Consider the following 21,730-nt stretch of genomic DNA (forward strand, 5'->3'; position numbering starts at 1 on the left):
AGTCCTCTTCCATCATATTTTCACTATACTTTAGATATTTCCCAGGCTTATTTTATTCCTACTGCTCATTACATCTCTTAAGTCATGAGCATTATAAAGAATAAATAAAAATCATAAGCAATTAAATTTTCAGCTACAGAGTACCATGGTAAAATCCAAACTGCATTGCAGGTAATAGCAATGTTCTTTTTTATAAATGTCTTTTCATGTTATTTACTGTGAAAGTCTGGAAAGCTTGTACTATTTAGTTGATTACTGAATATCTTGCAATGCTGTTTACCTACGTGAATGAATAAGATTTTTCTTGGGATAATTTAGTTATCCAGGCCATCTGCTTAACTTTAAGCAATACAGTACACCAATAGGCAGCTTAATCATAGTAATATATAGAGTTCTTTTATCTTCTTCTAAAAGATCTGTCATACATTTTTGAAGTAATCATAAAGGTAGATTTTAAATCCTACGGTTCATTACATAATTTAATAACTTTGCCTGTTTGCATTTTCCACACCAACACCATTAGCGTAGAGTTTATCATTGTAAAAGAACAAAAAATAATAAGACCATATTTTACTTAACTAATGTTGTCCATACAAAAATTAAAGCTTAAGAGCTAAATGTAAATTATTTGTGCTTCTCTGAGACTGAATTTTTCAGGTTTCCCTTAGGGTAAAATATCTGCAATACCTGCATTAGTGTTTAACAAATCAAGCTGGAACTCAGAAGATACTTGCTGTTGCCAAGAAATATTTCCTATAAATGTTCAAAACTTACTTTTTTTTTTTTTTTTACAAATTGTTGACAAATTGTTGGACATCCTCTGAATTGGCAGATAAAAAAAAGAAAACCTTATTAATAGAAACCAGAATGAGCTAATGCAAAAAATTATACATACATGAAAAAAAAAAAAAGACAAAAGAGACGGTAAGGATGTTTCAGAATATTCTTCATTCTGTTACCTTTTTGGTTATAATAACGAACACAAAATTTTATGCAAGAGCAAGAAAAATTGTTTATATTTTCATTTCATAATATCCACTGTTTAACAACAGTCGCAAGTAGTCTTTTGTTTGGCTCTAAGATATTAATTAATGCACCTTATCTCAAAGAGATGCACAACTCTTCTATATTTAATTTTAAATGCATTCTGGCTAACTAATTTTACATTTTAAAAAAATTGTTAAAAGTTTTAATGCATTAGTTCCAAAAGCAAAATATGTTTGGCTGAAGAGAGCAAAATGTGATAACTAGTGACCAATAAGACTACAGCACACATACCTTAATTTCAACCCAGCATTTATATAAATATGTGTAAATATTAAATAAGAGAAGCCTGAGAATGTTTCAACCTGGGAAAACTTGATTGACTGGTAAATCATGGAAATATTAAATTTGACAAGAAAATTAAATTAGACTTGTACTCTGTGAAGTATTTAGGAAATCAGTTGGGCTAAGAGAATACAAATGAACTAAACCTGCAGGAGAAAATCCATTGATCTAGTGCCTTAATAAAGAGTACTGAAATATTTGTAAGGACCGGGTAAAATCTGAATTTTCATTTTGTATGTGAAAATTTAAGAAAATTAAAAATACAGTACATACTACAAATTTTGTAAAGTGGACGGAAATCATTTTAAAGCACTTAGAACAAGGATACTGGAAATGCCTAATTTGCCTGTACAGCATCCTATTCAACAACTGTGCATATAAAAATTTAACAAATAAAAACCACTACAGAGTGTCACTTGAAGGCACTAACAATTTCTAATATCAAGGTGTTCATTCTCTTTTGATACAAAATTGTCATTTTAGTGCATTCCTACAAATGTTTACTATCAACTGTTTTACTGTAAGTGATACCTACGAATTTCCATACCTACAAATCATCAGTGCCAAAGTGGTTCGTTTCTATAACTAAAAAATACTGGTTACATTTTACATTGTGACTAGAAGAATTATTAAATGGTTTCCTATCCAAGTAAGAGTGTACTATCTATTAGTATTGTTAATATACTTAATATCCTGTTTACATGACTTGCTTGTGAACCATTATACATGATCATGTGTCTGACTAGAAAATAAAAGGAAAAAACAAGAATTGCTCTTAACAATAGGTTCATCTACCTAATTAGTATTAATTTTAAAACTAAATCCTGATAGGGCAATACATCCTGGTTTAAGAAAGCTTCCTCATTGCCACACAAAATTAAGTATGTTGCTGTTATGCCTTACACACTGTCTTTTGAAACTTATTTCTTCAATTCACCATCTGAGTTTTAAATGCTTAGGTTATAAATGTATTAATGCGAACATATTCACTTATGAACCATAATTCAGATGTACTTTCTATTATCCAAACAAATTTTCCATGGCTCTTTTGTATGAAACTGCTCCATTACAAGCCTTAAAACTGCCAATAATAAAACAATCAGTCAGTCTCCTGGTACAAACTAAAAAAATCATGTAAATTTTCCTAAAACAAAATTTATGATATATGGACTTCACAATTTGGAATACAGTAATGTGCACTGCGTATGAAAAATATAGAACAATATTATCTCTATATCTGAGTGTTACCATATAATTGCAAACTCTAATATTGCTGAATTTTGAACTGAGCATACATGTAGGTAAGAATTTTTTTGCTTTTCACTGTTAATCATTAGAACTGTGAACTGCTATATTACTGTCGCTGGATTATCAATTTTCTGCTGTGGGGTTGCTAAAAGCTAAAGCATTTTCAGTTCTACATAATTTTCAACTTTGCTGTCATTTATTTCTTGTTAGCTGTTAACTGATTTCAGGACAAGAGAAGTCCTGCTAAGAGAGCTAATACTCTCAAATGGATAAAAATCTATGATTAATATTTAGTATGATTTACATAATGAAAAGAAAAAGTTAATGCATTACCAGTTATTGTTCTGAAGTGGTCAATCAAAGTTTTCCAAGGGTTGATGGGAACATTATAAAACACAATCCCAACAGCATGTGTAAAGAATCATTAAGTAGAACAATAATTATATGACTTCTTGAAGATAATCTTCAAAGGGTCTTTTAAAAAAGTATAGAGTAAACAGCCCAACTTTCTTCCTCTGATGCCAGAAAATAAAATAAATTACTAATAAACAGAGTTTTAAAAAAAAGTTAACATTGATCGGCACAATGAAGAAGCCCATCAAATCTCGTACTTTAACCATTTATGTCTGAGGACATAACAATCCAACAGGATAAAATGATTCAATGTTTATCTTTTTATTATGGAAGAAACTTTAACACATGCAACTGCTAAGTACTTTACCACATACATATTTTTGTTCCTCCCAACACATGACAACACTACCAGTAGACACAAGTTTGAGTAAGCAATTGGAAAATACTGGGTTGTGAAATACCTGAGGTTCTGTGGAAAATAAAGTGGCAGGTCATGAAAATTTTGTTTGCGAAGACAATGTACAGTACAAAATCATGGTGCTCATATAACCAGACATGCAATGGATACACCAGAAAGATTAACAAAAATAGGTCTAGCTGCAGAGAGGGATAATGACTCATGATTTCTAAGTGAATTCTACTGAATATATTGGCATGCAGTAAATTTTGATGCAATAAATGACTCTGCTGCTAGAACAGTTTCGGGTAACCTTTCATTATTGTCCATTAGAATCTCTAACAATTACCCACATAAAAGTTACTCATCTTGAAAAAATCTACATGGCAAGACATTCACGAAAATACAGTACTCTAAAATCTGTTGCAAAATCACAAATATAATTTTTTATTACAAAAAAATATGAAGAACTGTATTTCAGGCCTACTTGACTGGAAGCTAATTTTACAACTCCATTTGACAATTTTTATTTTTGATTTTGATAGTATTAAAATATATAAATGCTTACATTTCAACTAACTGTACCTTAACACTTACAATTAATATTCCTTGCTCATTTTTCTTTCTTTGATTCATCAGATAACTTGACCTCTGAATTTGGAGTCTCTTCAGAATCAAGAACTTCATCATCTGCATCTGAATCTGTTACATCATCTTCATTCTCTTTATCAACTTTCTCAAAATCTATGTCCTTTGTGACATCATCCAACAGCTTATTCATTTCACCTTCGGTGGTAATATTTTCATTTTCATTATTAATGTGCTTTTCTTCAATGGGCAATCCCTTATCCTGTAAAAGACCAAGTTACTTTATACTATATTTAAATGATACTCAATGTATAATATTAAATAAAACTACCAACTCATCCAGTAGCAAATAAATTATCACTGCTGACAGGAAAACTAAACACTGGTACCCAAACTGATTACATTTAATGGGGGAACTATCCAAGTGGGAAAGAGGTCACTGGGTTACTTGAAATATGCATCATTCATATTCCTTGCCAATAGACACACATTGTAGTGGGGATGAATAAGAGAACTGTAGTCTTTGTTATTATTCTAAGGTATACTGACCCATTTGCTATGTGTGACTAATCTCCTCAGTCATTAAATGGTCTTGTCTATGATGTAGGACTTACCTCCTCAGTCATAATTCTTTAGGTTCTAGTTTAGCAGCTCATAATAGGTAATGCCATTCCCACATCACTGTAAAGAGCATTTGCCTACATTCTGGTGACAAAGGGTAACATTGATCTCCAATTTACAGATAAAATCAGGGCGAAAGGTACACCTACAGCAACCATCAAATGCCATGAAGGAAGGTTTCTCACAATGATGAAATAGCACAGAAGGTTTTATTTGGAAGTGACAATGATACTTAACCTGAACTATCAGATAGTTCTGATAGTGACAGTAGTGAATATGGTAATTTTTATATCATAGTTATAAACAAACCTACCTCAGATTCAAGGTCTGTTTGTAATAAAGATTTTCAAACTGAACAGTAGCACCCCAACTTAACAGATACTTCGGGGGTCTGGCCCCTGTTAAGTAACAAAGGCTTAAGTAACTAAGATTCTATATTATAGGTGCACTTGAATATCTAGATGTCTTACACCTAACAGCAACTCCTCATAGTTCCTAACTTAGACTAACCTGTACTTTACATTTAACATTCAATTTAAGAGATACACCTAAAACTGCATAACATCTAAAATGGTAGCATAAGAAAAAACAATCATTACAGTATATGGTAGCTGTTAAGTTCAGAAGTCGGCTAAGTTAAGGGTATCGGCGGGGTCGGGGATTAATTTTGAGTGATGGTGTTCAAACTTCCACAGGTGTTACCTCTAGTTTGACCGAAGATGCATACAAAATTTCAGGTGAATTGGATGAAAACTTTTTTTTCTAATGAATATTTTTCTTTTTAACATAACATTTTTTGTGTTTTTTTAAAGTACATCTCCTTTATTTATCATTCAATTTAAAAACAAAAGTAATAGCAGAAAGTTTAGTTCCTATCAAATAAAATGGCAAACTCAAAAATCTAATATGTGATGTATGCTATTTTTAAAAAATATTTTAAAAGTGCAATAAAAATACCATAAAATTATATATTAAATCTTGGTAAAAATATTTTTTAGAGAAAAAGAAAATAAATTTGCCGATGTGTTCTCTCACTATCTTTGTTCAAATTGCTTTTTAGATTTTTAAAATCCATTCATAAATAAGAGAGTTTTTGGAATTTGAATGTAGAAAAAGTAAGTTTTGAGAAAAATGCAGTTAAAGTTTTGCTAACCATTTATTTTGCTTTTAGAAGCATATAAAGTTTCTTGGAAAAGCCTACATGGCACTTGTTCCCCTCTCTTTTATAAGAGATATATTATTCCCTCTAAAAAAAAAACATTTATCACCCAAAGAAAATAGTTTTATATTATTTTTGGGGATAATCATAGCATGCCACTCAACTCTTGTGCTGCCAGGTTTTTAGGAGGCTAATGAGTCCCTCTTTCATATCCTCCTTTTGATGTTCTTTGCTTCTTTTGCTTTCTTGAATGCATAACAGACATTCATTTCCTGGTCTTCTCTTTCATCTGAGGGCCTTTCAGGCTTTCTCCTGTCGTTTTTCTCATAATAGGCAGCAATGAACTTGCTGCATAGCCGATATCATGTTCCAATCTTTATGACCGTGCTATCACTCAATTTATTGAGTCCTCCAAGCTCACTCCTAAACATGACTTTGTTTGTTGTTGTTACATATTTCAAAACATATTGTGTATCTTTTTCAAGGCCATAAGACGAAAGACAATCCTCTTCCGAACATGGTTTATGCATTCTTCCTTGAGCACTGGATATGGAGTGCCATAAGGACCAGTGCCCTCATTCAAACTGCATACTCCTTTATATGCTGTCGAATCCCCTTCACCAACAAATACTTTATATATGAATTTCCTGTCTAGTGATCTTTGCCACAATGCGAGAGCACCAGCAGCTTCCATATCTCCAGAAGCTACATCAGGGACAGCAATTACATCTTGAAAATGCTCATTCTCTTCCTCCTCTCCCTCCTCATCATCAGATAACTTCAGAACAAAGTCGTCGGTGCCATCATCATCATCATCTTGATATATTTTTGCAAGGGAATAATAGATTTCACTCGGAGCGGGCTTCGTAATAAGAAGTACTTGGCATCTCCTCAGCACACGTGGTTGGTGGCAACTTGAGAAGCCACAGCATTAGCTGTGTCTATACTTTTAGCTTCAAGATAAGTTTTGATATTGCGAGAGCTTGCTTCCCTTCGCTTACTAAACTTCTTTTTTGGCATGTTGGTAATATATATAATACACAATTGACGTCCAAAAGTCCAAGGAAGTGTTGCAATGGATTGAAAATAACAAATACACGATTACATCAAAGAAATATAAGAATTCTCTCTCGGGACAACTGGCTCGCATTATTCAGTCTGGGAAGAGTTGCCATCTCTATCAGGAATACATATTGTACAGCATACGAAAGAATACGCAATGAAAAGAAATACAAATACCTGAAGAATGAATGCAAAATGAAATAGTAAAACCACCCCTAACCAGACCTTTAATTCTCTACTTGGGTGTGGCCTTTAAATTGGCCTTTAAACCATTTAAAAGGCTTCGTATCGATATTATCTTACGCGTGGCAGTGGCCAAGACCCAGATCTGTGGAAATATGACGATAACTAATTTTCACGGATTTGAGCCAATATCACCAAAATCGCAGGCCGCCGATACCCTTAAGGTCCACTAAGTTGAGGTGTCCCATGGAAATGGAGTTGCAATACTTTACTCCATGCTTTTTGACAGGTACCACACTAAAATGAATTGCAAATAAAAGCTACACAATTCACTATTTGAATAATTACCTAAATATCATTTGCATAATTTAGCAACATTATTATAATAATGACATAACAGCATAATATAACACTGTAAAAATATTATTATTATTATTATTATTGTTGTTGTTGTTATTGTTCAGAAGATGAACCTATTCTCATGGAACAAGCTCACAGGGGCCACTAACTAGAACTTAAGCATCCAAAGAATGTGGTGTTCATTAGGAAGAAGAGAAGATAAAAAGAAACAGAGAAAGAAGAGATCTCACTTATTAGAAAGAAAAAAATAATGAATTAATAAAGATAAAAAAATTTATTAAAATGCAAGAAGAATAGCATTATGGTAGTAATGCATTACATCTTCACTTGAACTTCTGAAGTTCCAACTGCATGATTTCCTCAGGGAGGCTGTTCCACAGCTCAATGTTGTGAGGAATATAGGACCTCTGGAACTGAGAAGTTCAACAGCGAGGCACATTTACTGCATACTAGTGCTGCTATTCAGCAAATCTGGTTGCTCTCGGCAGGAAAAAGGGTTCAGGGATCAATTGGAAATGTGAAAGACCTCTGTTAAAATACAAACGAGAACATCCATCGATGCTAATATTAGTTAAAGAAACCAAATACTACGAACCACTATTTACAACGGATAAATCTCTGGTTGCATTGATTTTATTGCTGTTATAAATTAATAAGGCCTTATGAACAATATCTAATTTTTGTGCGGCATTTACTGAAATTTTCATTAGATATTTCTCCAAGTTACACATAGAATAATTAAAGCTTCACACTCATTCAGCACAGTCCCTTCCACCTGAAGGGAAGGATGATGTAGAAAATCTGTACAAGATCCGTTAATCAATATTGTTTTCGTTTTACTGGAATTCAGCCTCATACCCCAATGATTGCACCATTCACTGATCTGGTCCATGTCCCAACTGAGGCTGAGGGCAGCTTCATTTCTCATTACACTAAAATTAACAGTGGACCAAGAACACTACCTTGTGGAACCCCAGACGTGATAGGTCTTGGTTTGCTCAAGATCCCCTCAACAGCAACTTGCTACCTACCTACCTGTAAGGAAATATTAAAGTAATCCTAAAACACAAGATTCTGAAGTTTATAAATAAGGGCCTTGTGATTTACTAAACTGAAAGCAGCATTAAAATCTACTTGAATTACTCTTCATTCAAAACCCTTATCAAGGTTCTCTTGCAAATGGCATGTCAATCTAAAAGAGCATTGCAGGTACCTAACTGCTGCTTATTTGCATATTGACTGTCAGCTAACAATCCTTTACATTCCACATACAGGCAGTCCCCAGTTTACGACGGGTTCTCTTCCGACAGCGGGTCGTAAGCCAAAAATCAGCGAAACCCGAAATAATCGTTGAAAATCGTAAAAAAACCTTGTTTTTAATCCTTTGGGTATCCTTTAGGTGCCTTGAAAACAATGTAACCTGCATTTCTAATGAGTTTTTCATAAAAAAAACAATCCAAATTTTGACCATTCTGCTGTTTTGGAGAGTGAGTGTGAGTGTGTGTGTTTTCGCCTCGCCACTTATCTACCAGAAAAAGACTTGGAATTTCTGGAATTTCACAGAATTCCATGCAAAATCTAACCTAATTTTTCCTAGTTATTCCTAACTAATGTTCCCCCAGCTATCATTACAGTGGCTTATCCTATATCGTTACCAGAAGCACGATTATGGCTAACTTTAACATGAAATAAAATAAAAACTTCTGAGGATAGAGGGCTGCAATTTGGTATGTATGATGATTGGAGGGTGGATGACCAACATACCAGTTTCTGGCCCTCTAGCCTCAGTAGTTTTTAAGATCTGAAGGTGGACAGAAAAAGCGCTGACAGAATAAGGAACGGATGGATGGACAGACAAAGCCAGCACAATAGTTTTCTTTTACAGAAAACTAAAAAGGATTAGCACCTGGCCAAAGAGTCTCTCTCTCTCTCTCATCTACTAATCCAGATTATGTTCTTTGTATTTCATCTGTCTGTCTCTCTCTCTCTCTCTCTCTGAGATAAATTTTTTATGCATATGTGACATATTTGTTTTTTATACCGTAGTTTTATAGATAAATGTGATGTTGCTGTTACTAATTTTTTCACATTTTCCATGCTATAATTAAATTTTTATGCATTTCTATAGTAAATTATGTAAAATTTTATATGAAAACATCGATTCCCAGTCTTCTCCAAAGATTGGTGTGGGGGGGAGTTGTAATCAAACACTCAATTTTTCTTGACATATTGACCGCAGAGAGTAGAGAATGTTACCCACTTGGTGGTCAAATGAAATAGCTACAAAGGATGCTGAAAAATCTTTCTCTCTCTCTGTCATGCCAAAGGCTACTCAGAATGTGAGAGATGGATAGATAGGTAGATAGATAGAAAGGGGAGGAATGGTTGATAGAAAGATATACTTCTCTCTCTCTCTCTCTCTCTCTGTTATTGGCTTGAAGGGTCAGAAGTACGTACGTATATAATTTTAAAGGTAAAATGTTTAAGATGACTTGGAAATATTAATAATATCGTTTTGACGATTAATACAGTAATAGGATAATAGTTTAATGTGTATTTGATGTAGGATGCTAGTTTAAGGTATACATTTGGTATTTGAACTTTCAAGATAGGCAGTTATAAGTATTTTTAGAGGTGGGTGTTAACTATTTGCGGAATTTAACTATTTGTGGGGGGGTGTGGTATGCATCCCCCGCAAATATGAGAGGTTTACTGTATTAAGGTAACCACGGAAAAGTGTCAATAAAATTTTAAATTAAAATACTGTGAAATCACAAAACAACTTACTGATGTGAACAACAACTCTCTCTCTCTCTCTCTCTCTCTCTCTCTCTCTCTCTCTCTCTCTCTCTCTCTCTCTCTCTCTCTCTCTCTCTCTCTCTCTCTCTCTCTCTCTCTCTCTCAAAACTGATTTAGTAGTTTTCAGATATTAACAATGTATTCTCTCTTTCTCCGTAATAATTCATGAATATCACTCTTGATATTTAAGTAAGGCCAACCACCCATATCTCTCTCTCTGAGATAAGAGAGATTTTTATGCATATGTAACATGTAAGTTTGTATAGTACAAAGGCTTTTTTTAGAAATGATGATAGTAGCAGACCTGAACTATCAGGTTGTTCTGATAGTGACAGCACTGAATATGGTGATATTTTTTATTATAAAGTATTTATACACAAACCTTAGATAATTTTTTGACTTCAAGTTTTATCAGAGATGATCATGAATCACAGGAAATGACAGAAGAGACAGCATTTTCGTCAAGCACCAGAGGTGGTGTTAGTAAACAAAGAAAACATCATAAAATCTGCGAATGGAAGACCAATGAAATATTCAGTTTGTAAAAAATTGGTGCTCTGAAACTTTTGTTGGAGCTAATAAAACTTCATTTTTTACAGAATGCCAGAGAAATTTTCACCAAATGCAAGCATTTGTTTTTTTTTTTTTAGTGAGGTTCTTCCAGATGAAATTTTCACCAAATGCAAGCATTTAAAGTTTGCAATAAAGATTTTCTTACTGAATAATGAAAATGGTGTTATTTTACTCCTTTGAGAGGTATTGCACTGAAATGAATCGCCAATAAAAGCTACAAAATTCACTATTTGCATAATTACCTACATATTTGCATACTTTATCACTCTTCTATAATAAAACATAACATAATACAGTGTAATATTGTAACAGTAATGAAAATAACAAAGAATTATAGTACAAATATGAAAGGGAGACTGCTCTCATCACTAGTGGCAAAAAGAAAGGCTCACAGCGAAAGGGGTAAAGGATATGTATTGTTATATAAGTTTCCAAAAAGAGATACCATATACAGACAGTCCCTGGGTTCTGACACTCAGCTTATGACACTACAAATACATTCATCAAAAATTATTTCCCAGGTTACAACGCATATGCCAGGTTTACAACGCCGATCCAACACAAGAAATAGGGCTCCATAAGGGGCAGAATGGTAAAAATTTGGAAGTTTTTTATGAAAAACTCGATAAAAATGCAGTTTACGTCCTTTATAAGACAACCAAATGATTAAAAGTAAGGTTTTCTAATGATTTTTGACGGTATTTCGGGTTACAACGATTTTCGGCTTACGACCCGGCATCAGAACGGAACCCATTGTAAACCGGGGACTGTGTATTTCCATGTATAAGATGACTTTTAATAAGACAAGGTGAAAAATTAAGGCAAATTATCATGAATTTATCTATCTGTAGTATAAGACGACTGCTAAATTACAAAACCATCTAACAAAGCCGATTCTATATTATGTTTTTCCTACACACGTTGCCTAAAAGGGAGACCATTGTTTTGTTTACATTTCATCACCAATCACTAACAACCCCTAGCAGCAATAAGATAATGTACAATAATTATCGTACAAAATTACCACTTGTATGACCAAATTGTTCTAAACAGTTTCCACTGTCACATATTGGAAATATGAATACAGTGAACCCCCTGTATTCGCGGGGGATGCCCCCCCCGCGAATAGGTCAAATCTGTGAATGCTTAAAACCCCTCTAAAAACACTTAGAACTGCCCATTTTGATAGCTTAAACCAAGAAAAACCCTGTAAAAATGCTTATACCTGAGTATTTTAATATTTTATCACAAAAAGTGCATTTATTCATGAAAATTATATGAAAATACAGTAATTAGTGAATATTTCTCAGTGAAAAATACCATGAATGGGCAAATTTTCCGCGAATGATGGCTAGATATGTTCCACAGAGAAACCCGCGAATGCGTGAGTCCGCGAACCATGAGAACGCGAATACGGGGGGTTTACTGTATTATGTTATCCTAAATGTTATTACTACCGTATTTACACTACCGTTAAAATTTCTGAAAGGATACTGAAAGATAACGGTTGCTGTGAGAGCAACCATAACTCGATGTTTACATTTTATCAGCTGGGCTCGCATAGGTGAAAGCTGATTTCATTGATATGGAATTATTCCTCGAATAGGCTATTTATTATGAAGATATGCCAATACAGTAATTTTTAGGTAAAAATGGTTTTATTACCTTTATTATCAGTTTATTTCATAATGTGAATCTTTTCGTGTATGCTGGTGGCTATCGCACCGAGGCCGAGGCTAACCTACCAATAAACACCACTTAGAATTCGAGGTTTAATTTTTAGAATGGTAGTTTAAGACAACCCCCAATTTTTAGGGTGAATCTTAAGATTTAAAGGTCGTCTTATATGTGGAAATATACAGTATTTCCTACTGGTTGAAAATTGGACAGTTACCTAAAACACGTTCTGCTTTCTGGGCTTGGGTATCAAAATGCTAATTCATCTAATAATCATGGGCCCCATGATCAACAATTTTTTTTTAAAATGAAGAATAGAACAATCTATCGGTGGGTTGAAAATGTACTAACTTAAAACATTGGATGCCTTATTCCTTAAAGCTTGCAATTATTACAAATATGACATTTTTATAATAAAATACGATTTTATATCATACTTACCTGTTGTTTACATATAGCTGTAATTCTCGATCTCGACAGAAAATTCAAAACTGGCGGTCCCGCTAATATATGGTCAGGTGATACGACTACCCGCCCTCTACCGGGGTACCTGGATCCATTTCCATCAACAACTAATCATATTTTCTATGTCCCCTTGTCCCTTGCGGGAGGCGGGTGGGAATGTTTTATATGTAAACAACAGGTAAGTATGATATAAAATCTTATTTTATTATAAAAATGTCATTTTTATACATGAACTTACCTGTTGTTTACATATAGCTGATTGCCACATTGAGGCGGTGGGCATGGACAGCTGTAAGTGTTAAATGGAAAAACCTGAGATCATCAGGCTAAGAAAAACGTCTTAACTTTGGATCCTTACCTGCTAAGGAAGCTGTTTTCGGTTACTGCCTCTGTAACCTGCTATCCTTAGTGCAACTGCGGGGCCTAGTAGCTCAGACGCAGGTTGCTATATGGAGAAAGGTCTGTTGGCCCAGCCGTCTTGACACAATCAACCAAAGCATATAATGCCCCTGCTCAGGCGCAGTACTCAAAGCATCCACCATCATATCACCCAACCATAAAAACTCACACCAACCTATTAAAATTAGACCTACTAGGCCATCTAACCTCTTAGGCTCTAGTAGTCGACCAAAAGAAACTTCTGCACCCAAGGAAACTAAGGAGAGGATCTAGAGCCTCTGGTTTCCTTGCCCATCACCGTGTCAGACGCAATAAAGGGGCCCAACGTACTGCAGTCTTCATATGTGGTTTGGATCTGTCTCAGATAATGCGAGGCAAAAACAGACGAACATCTCCAATAAGTTGAACTTAGAATGTCCTTTAAAGCCATGTTCTTCTTGAAGGCTAAAGAAGTTGCAATAGCCCTAATTTCATGAGGCCTCACTTTAACTAAGGGGAAATCCACATCCCTTAATTCCTTGTGTGCCTCCTGAATCAGTTCTTTCAAAAGGAAAGCAATCCCATTTTTAGATAGAGGGTTCTTGGGGTTCTTAGTTGAGCACCATAAAAAATCATGAGTTCCTCTTACACTTCTGGTCCTGTCCAGATAGAATTTCAATGCTCTGACCGGACAGAGAAGTCTCTCCGTTTCTCTTCCACTCAAGGAGGATAGGCTAGGAATGGGAAATTCCCTTGGCCATGGATTACTAGGGTTTTCGTTCTTAGCTAGGAAACCCAAGGTGAAGGAAACTACAGCCTTATCCGCACAAAAACCAACTCTTTTGTCCAGAGCATGAATCTCACTTACTCTCTTTGCCGAGGCCAGTGCCAAGAGAAAGAGAGTTTTCTTAGTTAGATTCCTAACGGAGCAGGAACTCAAAGGCTCAAAAGATTTGGAGGTAAGCCACTTTAGCACCACATCCAAATTCCAATGCGGTACACGAAGAGATTTGCCTTTAGTGGTAGCAAAGGATTTAAGGAGTTCTGCAATATCTTTGTCCGAGGAAAGGTCTATACCTCTATTCCTGAAAACTGCCGCCAGCATACTCCTATACCCCTTAATCGTGCTGACAGCCAATTTCTTCTCCTTGTGCAGAAACAAAAGAAAATCCGCCACCTGGCTTAGAGTCGTAGAAGTGGAAGACACTCCATACCGGAGCACCACTCCCTGAAGCGCTTCCACTTCGCTTGATAGACCTTTGTAGACGAGGGCCTGGTTGATCTAGCCATTGCCTGCGCCACTCTTCTAGAGAAGCCTCTCCTCCTGTAGAGTCGCTCGAGAGTCTGAACCCTGTCAGATTTAGATCTGACGGGTTCCTGTGGAACTTTCTGCTGTGCAACTGGCACAGAAGGTCTGGTCTGAATGGCAACCTCCTTGGCCAATCCACTACTTTCTCCAGTAGCTCTGGAAACCATGATCTTCCTGGCCACCATGGAGCTATAAGGATCATTGACACACCTTTGTGTGCTCGAAACTTTTTCAGGACTTCTCCCAGCATCCTGAAGGGAGGGAATGCATAAAGGAAGAAACCCGACCAGTCCAGGAGCATGGCATCCACCGCTAATGCTTCTGGGTCTGGAACAGGAGAGCAAAAGAGAGGTAGTCTGCGGTTTTCCTCGTTGCGAACAGGTCTAGCATGGGAGTTCCCCAAACCTTCCACAGGCCTTGGCAGACTTTCTGGTGGAGGGTCCATTCCGTCGGAATGACCTGCAGTGACCTGCTGAGGATATCCGCTCTTACGTTGAGAGCTCCCGGGATGAAGCGAGTTACTAGCTCTATGTTCTTGGTTGCCGCCCACAAAAGCAGGTCTTTTTGCGATCTCGAACAGAGAGAAGGAGTGAGTGCCTCCTTGTTTCTTCACGTACGCCAGAGCTGTGGAGTTGTCCGAGTGCACTACTATCTTTTTGTTTTCCACCAGAAGCACGAAATGTTCCAAGGCTAGATGTATTGCCTTCAACTCTTTCGCATTTATGTGCCAGTCCCGTTGGGATGAAGACCAATTGCCTGACACTTGAAGATCCCCCAATGTTGCTCCCCAACCCTCGTCTGAAGGGCGGAGAACAACATCAGGTCTGGGTTCCTCTGTCTCAGTGACAAACCTCGATCTAGTTTGCTCCTGCCGTTCCACCATGACAGGTCTTGCTTTACTTGAGTGGATAGAGGAAAAACAAAGCGAATCCGTGTCTTTCTTCCTGTTCCAGATCTGCTGTAGGAAGAACTGAAGAGGTCTCATGTGTAGCCTCCCAGACTGACGAACATCTCTAGCGATGAGAGGGTGCCTAAAAGGCTCATCCATTCCTTGGCAGAACAAGTCTTGGCTGCCATCAGGTATCTCACTTTCAGCAGGCATTTCTCGATCCTTTGAGACGTCGGAAAAACCTGAAAAAGAACCGAGTTCATCCGAACTCCCAAATAAGTCAAGTCTTGAGATGGAGAGAGTTGTGACTTTGGAAGATTTACTATAAGTCCCAATTCGTCGGTAAGAGAAAGGGTCCTTTGTAGGTCCTTCATGCATTGGCCTTTGACGGAGACCGGATCAGCCAGTCGTCGAGGTAAAGGGAAATGTGAATTCCCTCTAAGTGAAGCCATTTCGCAATTGGAGCCATCGTCCTTGTGAAAACTTGTGGGGCTGTTGATAGGCCGAAGCAAAGAGCCCTGAATTGAAAAGCCCTGCCTCTGAACACAAACCGTAGGAATTTCCTTGATCTCGGATGGATAGGAACATGAAAGTATCGTCCTGGAGATCGAGGGACACCATCCAGTCTCCTTCCTTCAGGGAATTGATAACCGACTGTGTGGTTTCCATCTTGAATGGTGTTTGAAGCACAAATTTGTTCAGGGCGCTTACGTCGAGGACTGGTCTCCATCCTCCTGACGATTTTGGAACCAGAAACAGACGGTTGTAGAACCCCGGAGATGAAGGTTCGAGGACTGCTTCTATGGCTCCCTTTTGAAGGAGGGAAGTAACTTCCTCCTCCAACACCACAAGTTTCTCTGAGTCCCTGGATGATACGTTGAAGTCTACTGGCGAAGACTTTAAAGGAGGACTCTCTGAGAAGGGAATGGTGTAGCCTTCTCTCAGAACGTTGATCACCCAGGGTTCTGCCCCTTGGCCTCCCAAACTTGCCAGAACGACTTTAGTCTGGCTCCGACCGTGCTGCATGAAGGACCTTGAACTCATCGGTTGGTACCCCTAGCTTTCTGGGGATGAGAAGAGAATTTTCCTCTTCCCTAGCACGGGGAAAAGGGCCGAGAAGGAGTACCCGAGAAGGCCTAGAGGATACAGGGAAAGAAGGCTTGGGTACTACTGGAGAAGTCGAAAACCTGGGTCTTTTCAAGAATGAGCCAGTAGGTCTTGAGTAGACTTCCGTGAGAGAGCCTCCGAAATTTCCCTAACTAACGTGGCGGGAAAAAGGATTCCTTAAGCAAAGGAGCAAAAAGAAGAGCAGATTTCTGGTTCCTGGAGACTCCTCTCGCGACAAACGAAATCCAATGTGCTCTCTTCTTCAAAATGCCGGTAGCAGTCACTGAGGCAATTTCTGACGTTCCGTCCGTGATGGCCTTGTCCAGGCAGGCCAAAATAGCATCAAGATCTGTAGCAGTCTTGGGGAAGATCACAGACTTTCACTATCCTGCTCAAGGCTCCTATAGACCAGTCAATAAAAGAAAAGATCTCCAAGATCCTATAGGAACTCTTCACCAGATGGTCAATTTCCGAAGACGAGAAGCCGACTTTGGACGAAGAAAAAGCTGAGCGACGGGCAGAATCCACAAGGCTGGAGAAATCCCCTTGAGAGGAGGCAGAGTCTCCCAAGGAAAAGACTTCCCAGTCTCATACCACTGAACGAGACTTAAAAGACAGTTGAGAGGGGAAAACAGAAAGATGTTTTACCCTGAGATCTTTTCTTGCTCAACCATCCTTCTTGCCTTGGAGAGCTCTTTTCGCCGAAACAGACAGGACCAGCTTCAGAAATCTAGAGGAAGGAGGTTTAAAATCCTTGGCAAACTGCGTGAGTCGGAGACGAAGGGAAGCTGGAGCAAAGTCTTCTTGAAAATGTTCTTCAAAAAGTTGTAGAGATGCTTAAAGTTGGACGTAGGAGCAGACGGAACATCATCTACTTCCGAAACATCGGAAACTGGGGAGAGAATCTCTGAAGCAGTTGGAGCACCGCAGATAGAAACGTCTCCGGGAGCCAAACTTGCGTTATCCTCTTGAGTATCGCCGAACGTCACCAAGGCGCCAAGAGCCCGACCCGCGTCAAGCGTATCCGAAACATGAGCTTGAGAGGAGTCAGGAGCCTTAGAAGATCCGAGAGCCAAAGAGGCGCCAAAAACCACGGTAGCGCTAGAAGCGCAAACATTGTGCGCGCCTTGGAAAAAGTGTTTTGAGAGGCGCCAAGCGCCAAAGTAGCGTCGTGAGTGCGGCCGGTGCGGGCGGAAGTGGCGCCAGGAGCGCGATCGGAAGCGGAGCCAGGCGCGCGAGCGGAAGCGGAGCCAGGCGCGCGAGCGGAAGCGGAGCCAGGCGCGCGAGCGGAAGCGGAGCCAGGCGCGCGAGCGGAAGCGGCGCCAGGTGCGTGAGCGGGAGCAGAGACCGGAGCCTCAGTTGCAGAAGGAACCTGAAGTGCTGGAGCTTTAAAACCTTCGAAAAGTCTCAAAATCTTGTCCAATTTGTCCTCTTGCGAAAGGGGGCCAGGAACCGGAGGCATAAAAGCCGACTTGGGATCCAACGGGAAGGAAGCCGCTACTTGCATGCTAACAGGAGGATCCGCGCCGCTTCACGATCCGTAGAACGTACATCCGGACTGCCTGAAGAAGAAAGAGATCTCTGGGCTATCCCAAAAGCTACAAGACGGAAGAGGAGAACGTGCGAAAGTTTCTTGATAGGAACTTGACTTGGAGAGGAAGCTCTGCGTCTCTTCAGCGGCCTACTAGACTCTGACTGCTTCCAACTCCTCCTCGACGAAACAGAAGCACAAGAAGACACTTCCGCATCGCTTTTACTATAGCGAGCTGCAACAGCCTGGGACGCAACAGGACTGTTAGAGGGAGCAACTGCTCGTGAGCAGACCCCACTCGCCTCCCTTCGGCTTTCGGCATGTCTTCTCCCTGAGCCCTGGGAGCCGGACAGAGGCCTCGACCTAGGAGAGAGCGAGGGGACGAACAGTCACCTCCTCCACAACACTATCACTGCGCAACACTTCGATGTCTAGACATCGCACTCACATCCTGGCCAATCTTCTCTATCGCAGAGAAAAGAGCCGAAATCTTACCATCAAATTCTGCCCGAAGGTCTGACACGGTAGTGGGTTGAAACAACAGGTTCGGGGCAGGAATAGGAACAGGAGGGGTAACAGGAACAGAACAAGAGGCAATACTACTCCTACTCTGGGAGGAACTTCTGGCCGAAGCCTTACGTGCCCTATCTTTACTTAATTTTGCCTGATATTTACCCAACTTTTGCCAATCAAGCACAGACAAAGACGAACATTCATCACATCTATCCAGATTCGTGCACAATTTCCCTCTACAGTTAGAGCAAGAAGAGTGAGGGTCTATGTTAGACCGAGACATTCGAGTTTTACAACCCCCCCCGCAATATCTAATTTGAGATCCTGAATCAGACATAACTAGAAAAAATCTCAACCAAAGCCAAAAAACAAGCCAGAACCGTCAACAAAAGTGGGTACTTCACCAAAGAAGAAACGAAAAAGCACCGATGAATTTCCTGAAGAGGAGCAGACGACTAGTCGTCGGCCCCGACAGAGAAAATATGATTAGTTGTTGATGGAAATGGATCCAGGTACCCCGGTAGAGGGCGGGGTAGTCGTATCACCTGACCATATATTAGCGGGACCGCCAGTTTTGAATTTTCTGTCGAGATCGAGAATTACAGCTATATGTAAACAACAGGTAAGTTCATGTATAAAATATGAATTTTAGTCGAGGGAAAAATCACTGCAGATGAGCTACATTTGATCTGGTCATTTTGTTGCCTTACCAGCATCTTCATTTCCCCTTTGAAATATATACATGCTTTGGATGATTTATGGAATGAAAACTTAGATTAGCAGGCTACAAATGACCAACCCCTTTGTGCTGCATACTTAGGTTATACTATAGTTAAAAAGCAGGAAGTCTGGTCAGCCCCATTCTGGGAGAAATTTGACATGACGAAATCATATTTCTGATGGGCTTCTGGAACTTTTGGAGATAAAAGAATGGAAGAGATTGGCAGATGCTCTTAATCCTTGAATTCATCATTTGCATTTGCCCTAAACAGTTTTAGATCAGTATATTCAAAGAAAGCAAGGTGGCTCCTATGATATGAATAGGCTCATGAAAGGCAGTTTCACTATGTTGGGTGTTAACAAGCTTACTATCTCACCAAATCTTAAAAACAGGGTACAAAAAAAAATTTTTTCACAAGAATTACATCTTCAGATTGAGTGTTACTTTAGTGATGCTCCTATGACCACCTAAATTTCATAATAGTACCCCACTGCAGTATATTATAAAGTAGAGGAATACATAAAATAAAGGAATAATACCTGTTGACCTGTTCCTTCATCTTCCTCCTTAACATTTGGGCGTTCTCGTTTGAAGGAGGCAGCCCTAGCTGCTGGTGTCCGTCGCTGAGGTGAGTCAAGATTTCTAAAAAAAAAAAAAAAAAAAAAGAAAAACAATGATGCAAAGTACTTTGTGGAATGCACTATGTTTTCCACTGAATATCAAACTCAATGACTCAGATAATTATAAAAAAAAACGAAGTGATACAAAGGAAAAACAAACCACGGGGAATTCTTAAAGGTCGTAACATATCTCTAGTCAAGGTGATGGATAAAGTAAATAAATTACCTGAATGACACTCTTCTCTTTTTATGGGTCCAAATGTATTTGTCAAGCCTAGTGAAGCGATACTTGAATTTCATACGTTCTTTAATCTTCTGAGGTATGACTGAGAGGGTGGTTAGCGTATTACCCAGGAAAAGGATGAAGAAGAAAATTGCTAGAGTAAACACCTGTAAAAAAAGAATAACTAATACAAAATATAACTATCATAGAACAATCATATTTGTTCTAACATCACAAAGCAAAACCCAGACAAGAATTTATCATTAATATACAATAATTAAGAAACCTAAATGCTCACCCTTTGGGATTTACAGACCTTCATCTTTGAAAGTAATCAATATAAACAGTCACAGTTAAAGGCTATGTAAATAAAAATTTTTATATTTCACTATGACACTATGATGAAAATCAACTATCTTGTAGTTAATTTACATCCTACACATATCTACCATTTAAGGACTTACATGCCATTCTGCATCATCAGTGAAGGACAAAAGGTAGAGAGTATAAGCATTATACAATTCCCAAATATATCCTATAAGAAGGAAGGGAATAATGAAGCCAAGTCCACGCCACATCCAAGAATTGAAGCCTTCCACTGTAATGTCCATGTTGTCACGTTCTCCAAGAGCTTTCAAACGATAAAGGCAACCACGCTGGTACATAAATAGTAGGTACTGTACAAAGCCTGGAAAAAATATATTTATACTTTACACCATGCATAATAAAAGCATTATGAACGTTTCTGTAAAAAACCTGATTGCCAAAGCTTAAATATATTTGAAAAAACTGGAAATTTACAATACATCTCACCTGCTAATCAAAAGGATTACCAAAACACACCGCATAATCAAAAGAACAATAAACTGGCACTATCAGTGTGCACACAAACTTTAATTTTTCTCTTGGCAATAGAAATTACTTTTCCTGGGTAAAAGTTAACCCAGTTGCCAATACCTTGATTAGGGCCTTGAGCTCCTACTGCTGCCTTCAAAGTTAACACCTCTATAAGTAAAGGCTAGAGCCACAATAAAAAATTAAGGCCTTGGTCATGAGCACTAGAAATAATTTCAAGAGTAGCCTACATAACCCAATGGCTGTATTATGAGCATACTGATCGAACACTAACAAGACAAACTTTATGTGAATGTCTAACTTCAATCAATAGTGAGTGGAAAGTTTTGGAAACAAATCAATTAAAGACCTTTTGTCAGAATCCCTATCATTTCTGACTTGGCCAATTACCAAATTTTTAAAAGATCTGCACTTTATTAATTTAATGCTAATTTGACTTTCACTATTACAAGCACTCAGCTAGCCATAATAAAGTTGAATGTTTATGCACTCAGTGGTCTGGCTGAACTACTTAATAATAATTAAGACTTCAGCAATACTCCTACTGACTTATGTTATCAGTTTGTTGAAATCAGACCTACTATGAACAGAACTTAACATGAGATGCTCACCTTGCTCAACCAAGTCACCTACTCAAACTTGACTATCTTGACCACGTCACATATTCAAACTACATGTGAATGGTCATTGCCCTTACTGGTCTATGAACAATCAAAATCATAATGTAATATGGATTCACAAACAAAAGATCAATAACAACAAAGCAGAG

The 21,730-nt window shown here is 38.1% G+C and overlaps 1 protein-coding gene across 2 annotated transcripts in view; it reads right to left on the reverse strand.

The window, feature by feature from the left end:
• Positions 1-465: 465 nt before the first annotated feature.
• LOC136838626 (transmembrane protein 120 homolog) overlaps positions 466-21,730 on the reverse strand; it is an 87,088-nt gene continuing 65,823 nt past the window's right edge. Inside the window, exons 8-11 of one of the 2 annotated variants that reach the window (XM_067103908.1) lie at positions 20,571-20,794; positions 20,110-20,273; positions 19,803-19,905; positions 466-4,178 (exon numbers count right to left, since the gene is read on the reverse strand). In XM_067103908.1, the coding sequence (XP_066960009.1) occupies positions 3,942-4,178; positions 19,803-19,905; positions 20,110-20,273; positions 20,571-20,794 (728 nt within the window). In that variant the 3' untranslated portion in view covers positions 466-3,941. The remainder of the gene's footprint in view (positions 4,179-19,802; positions 19,906-20,109; positions 20,274-20,570; positions 20,795-21,730) is intronic. The other variant, XM_067103905.1, reaches the window with a different exon arrangement.

Source organism: Macrobrachium rosenbergii, chromosome 5, assembly GCF_040412425.1.
Source record: "Macrobrachium rosenbergii isolate ZJJX-2024 chromosome 5, ASM4041242v1, whole genome shotgun sequence".
NCBI classification, from domain to species: domain Eukaryota; kingdom Metazoa; phylum Arthropoda; class Malacostraca; order Decapoda; family Palaemonidae; genus Macrobrachium; species Macrobrachium rosenbergii.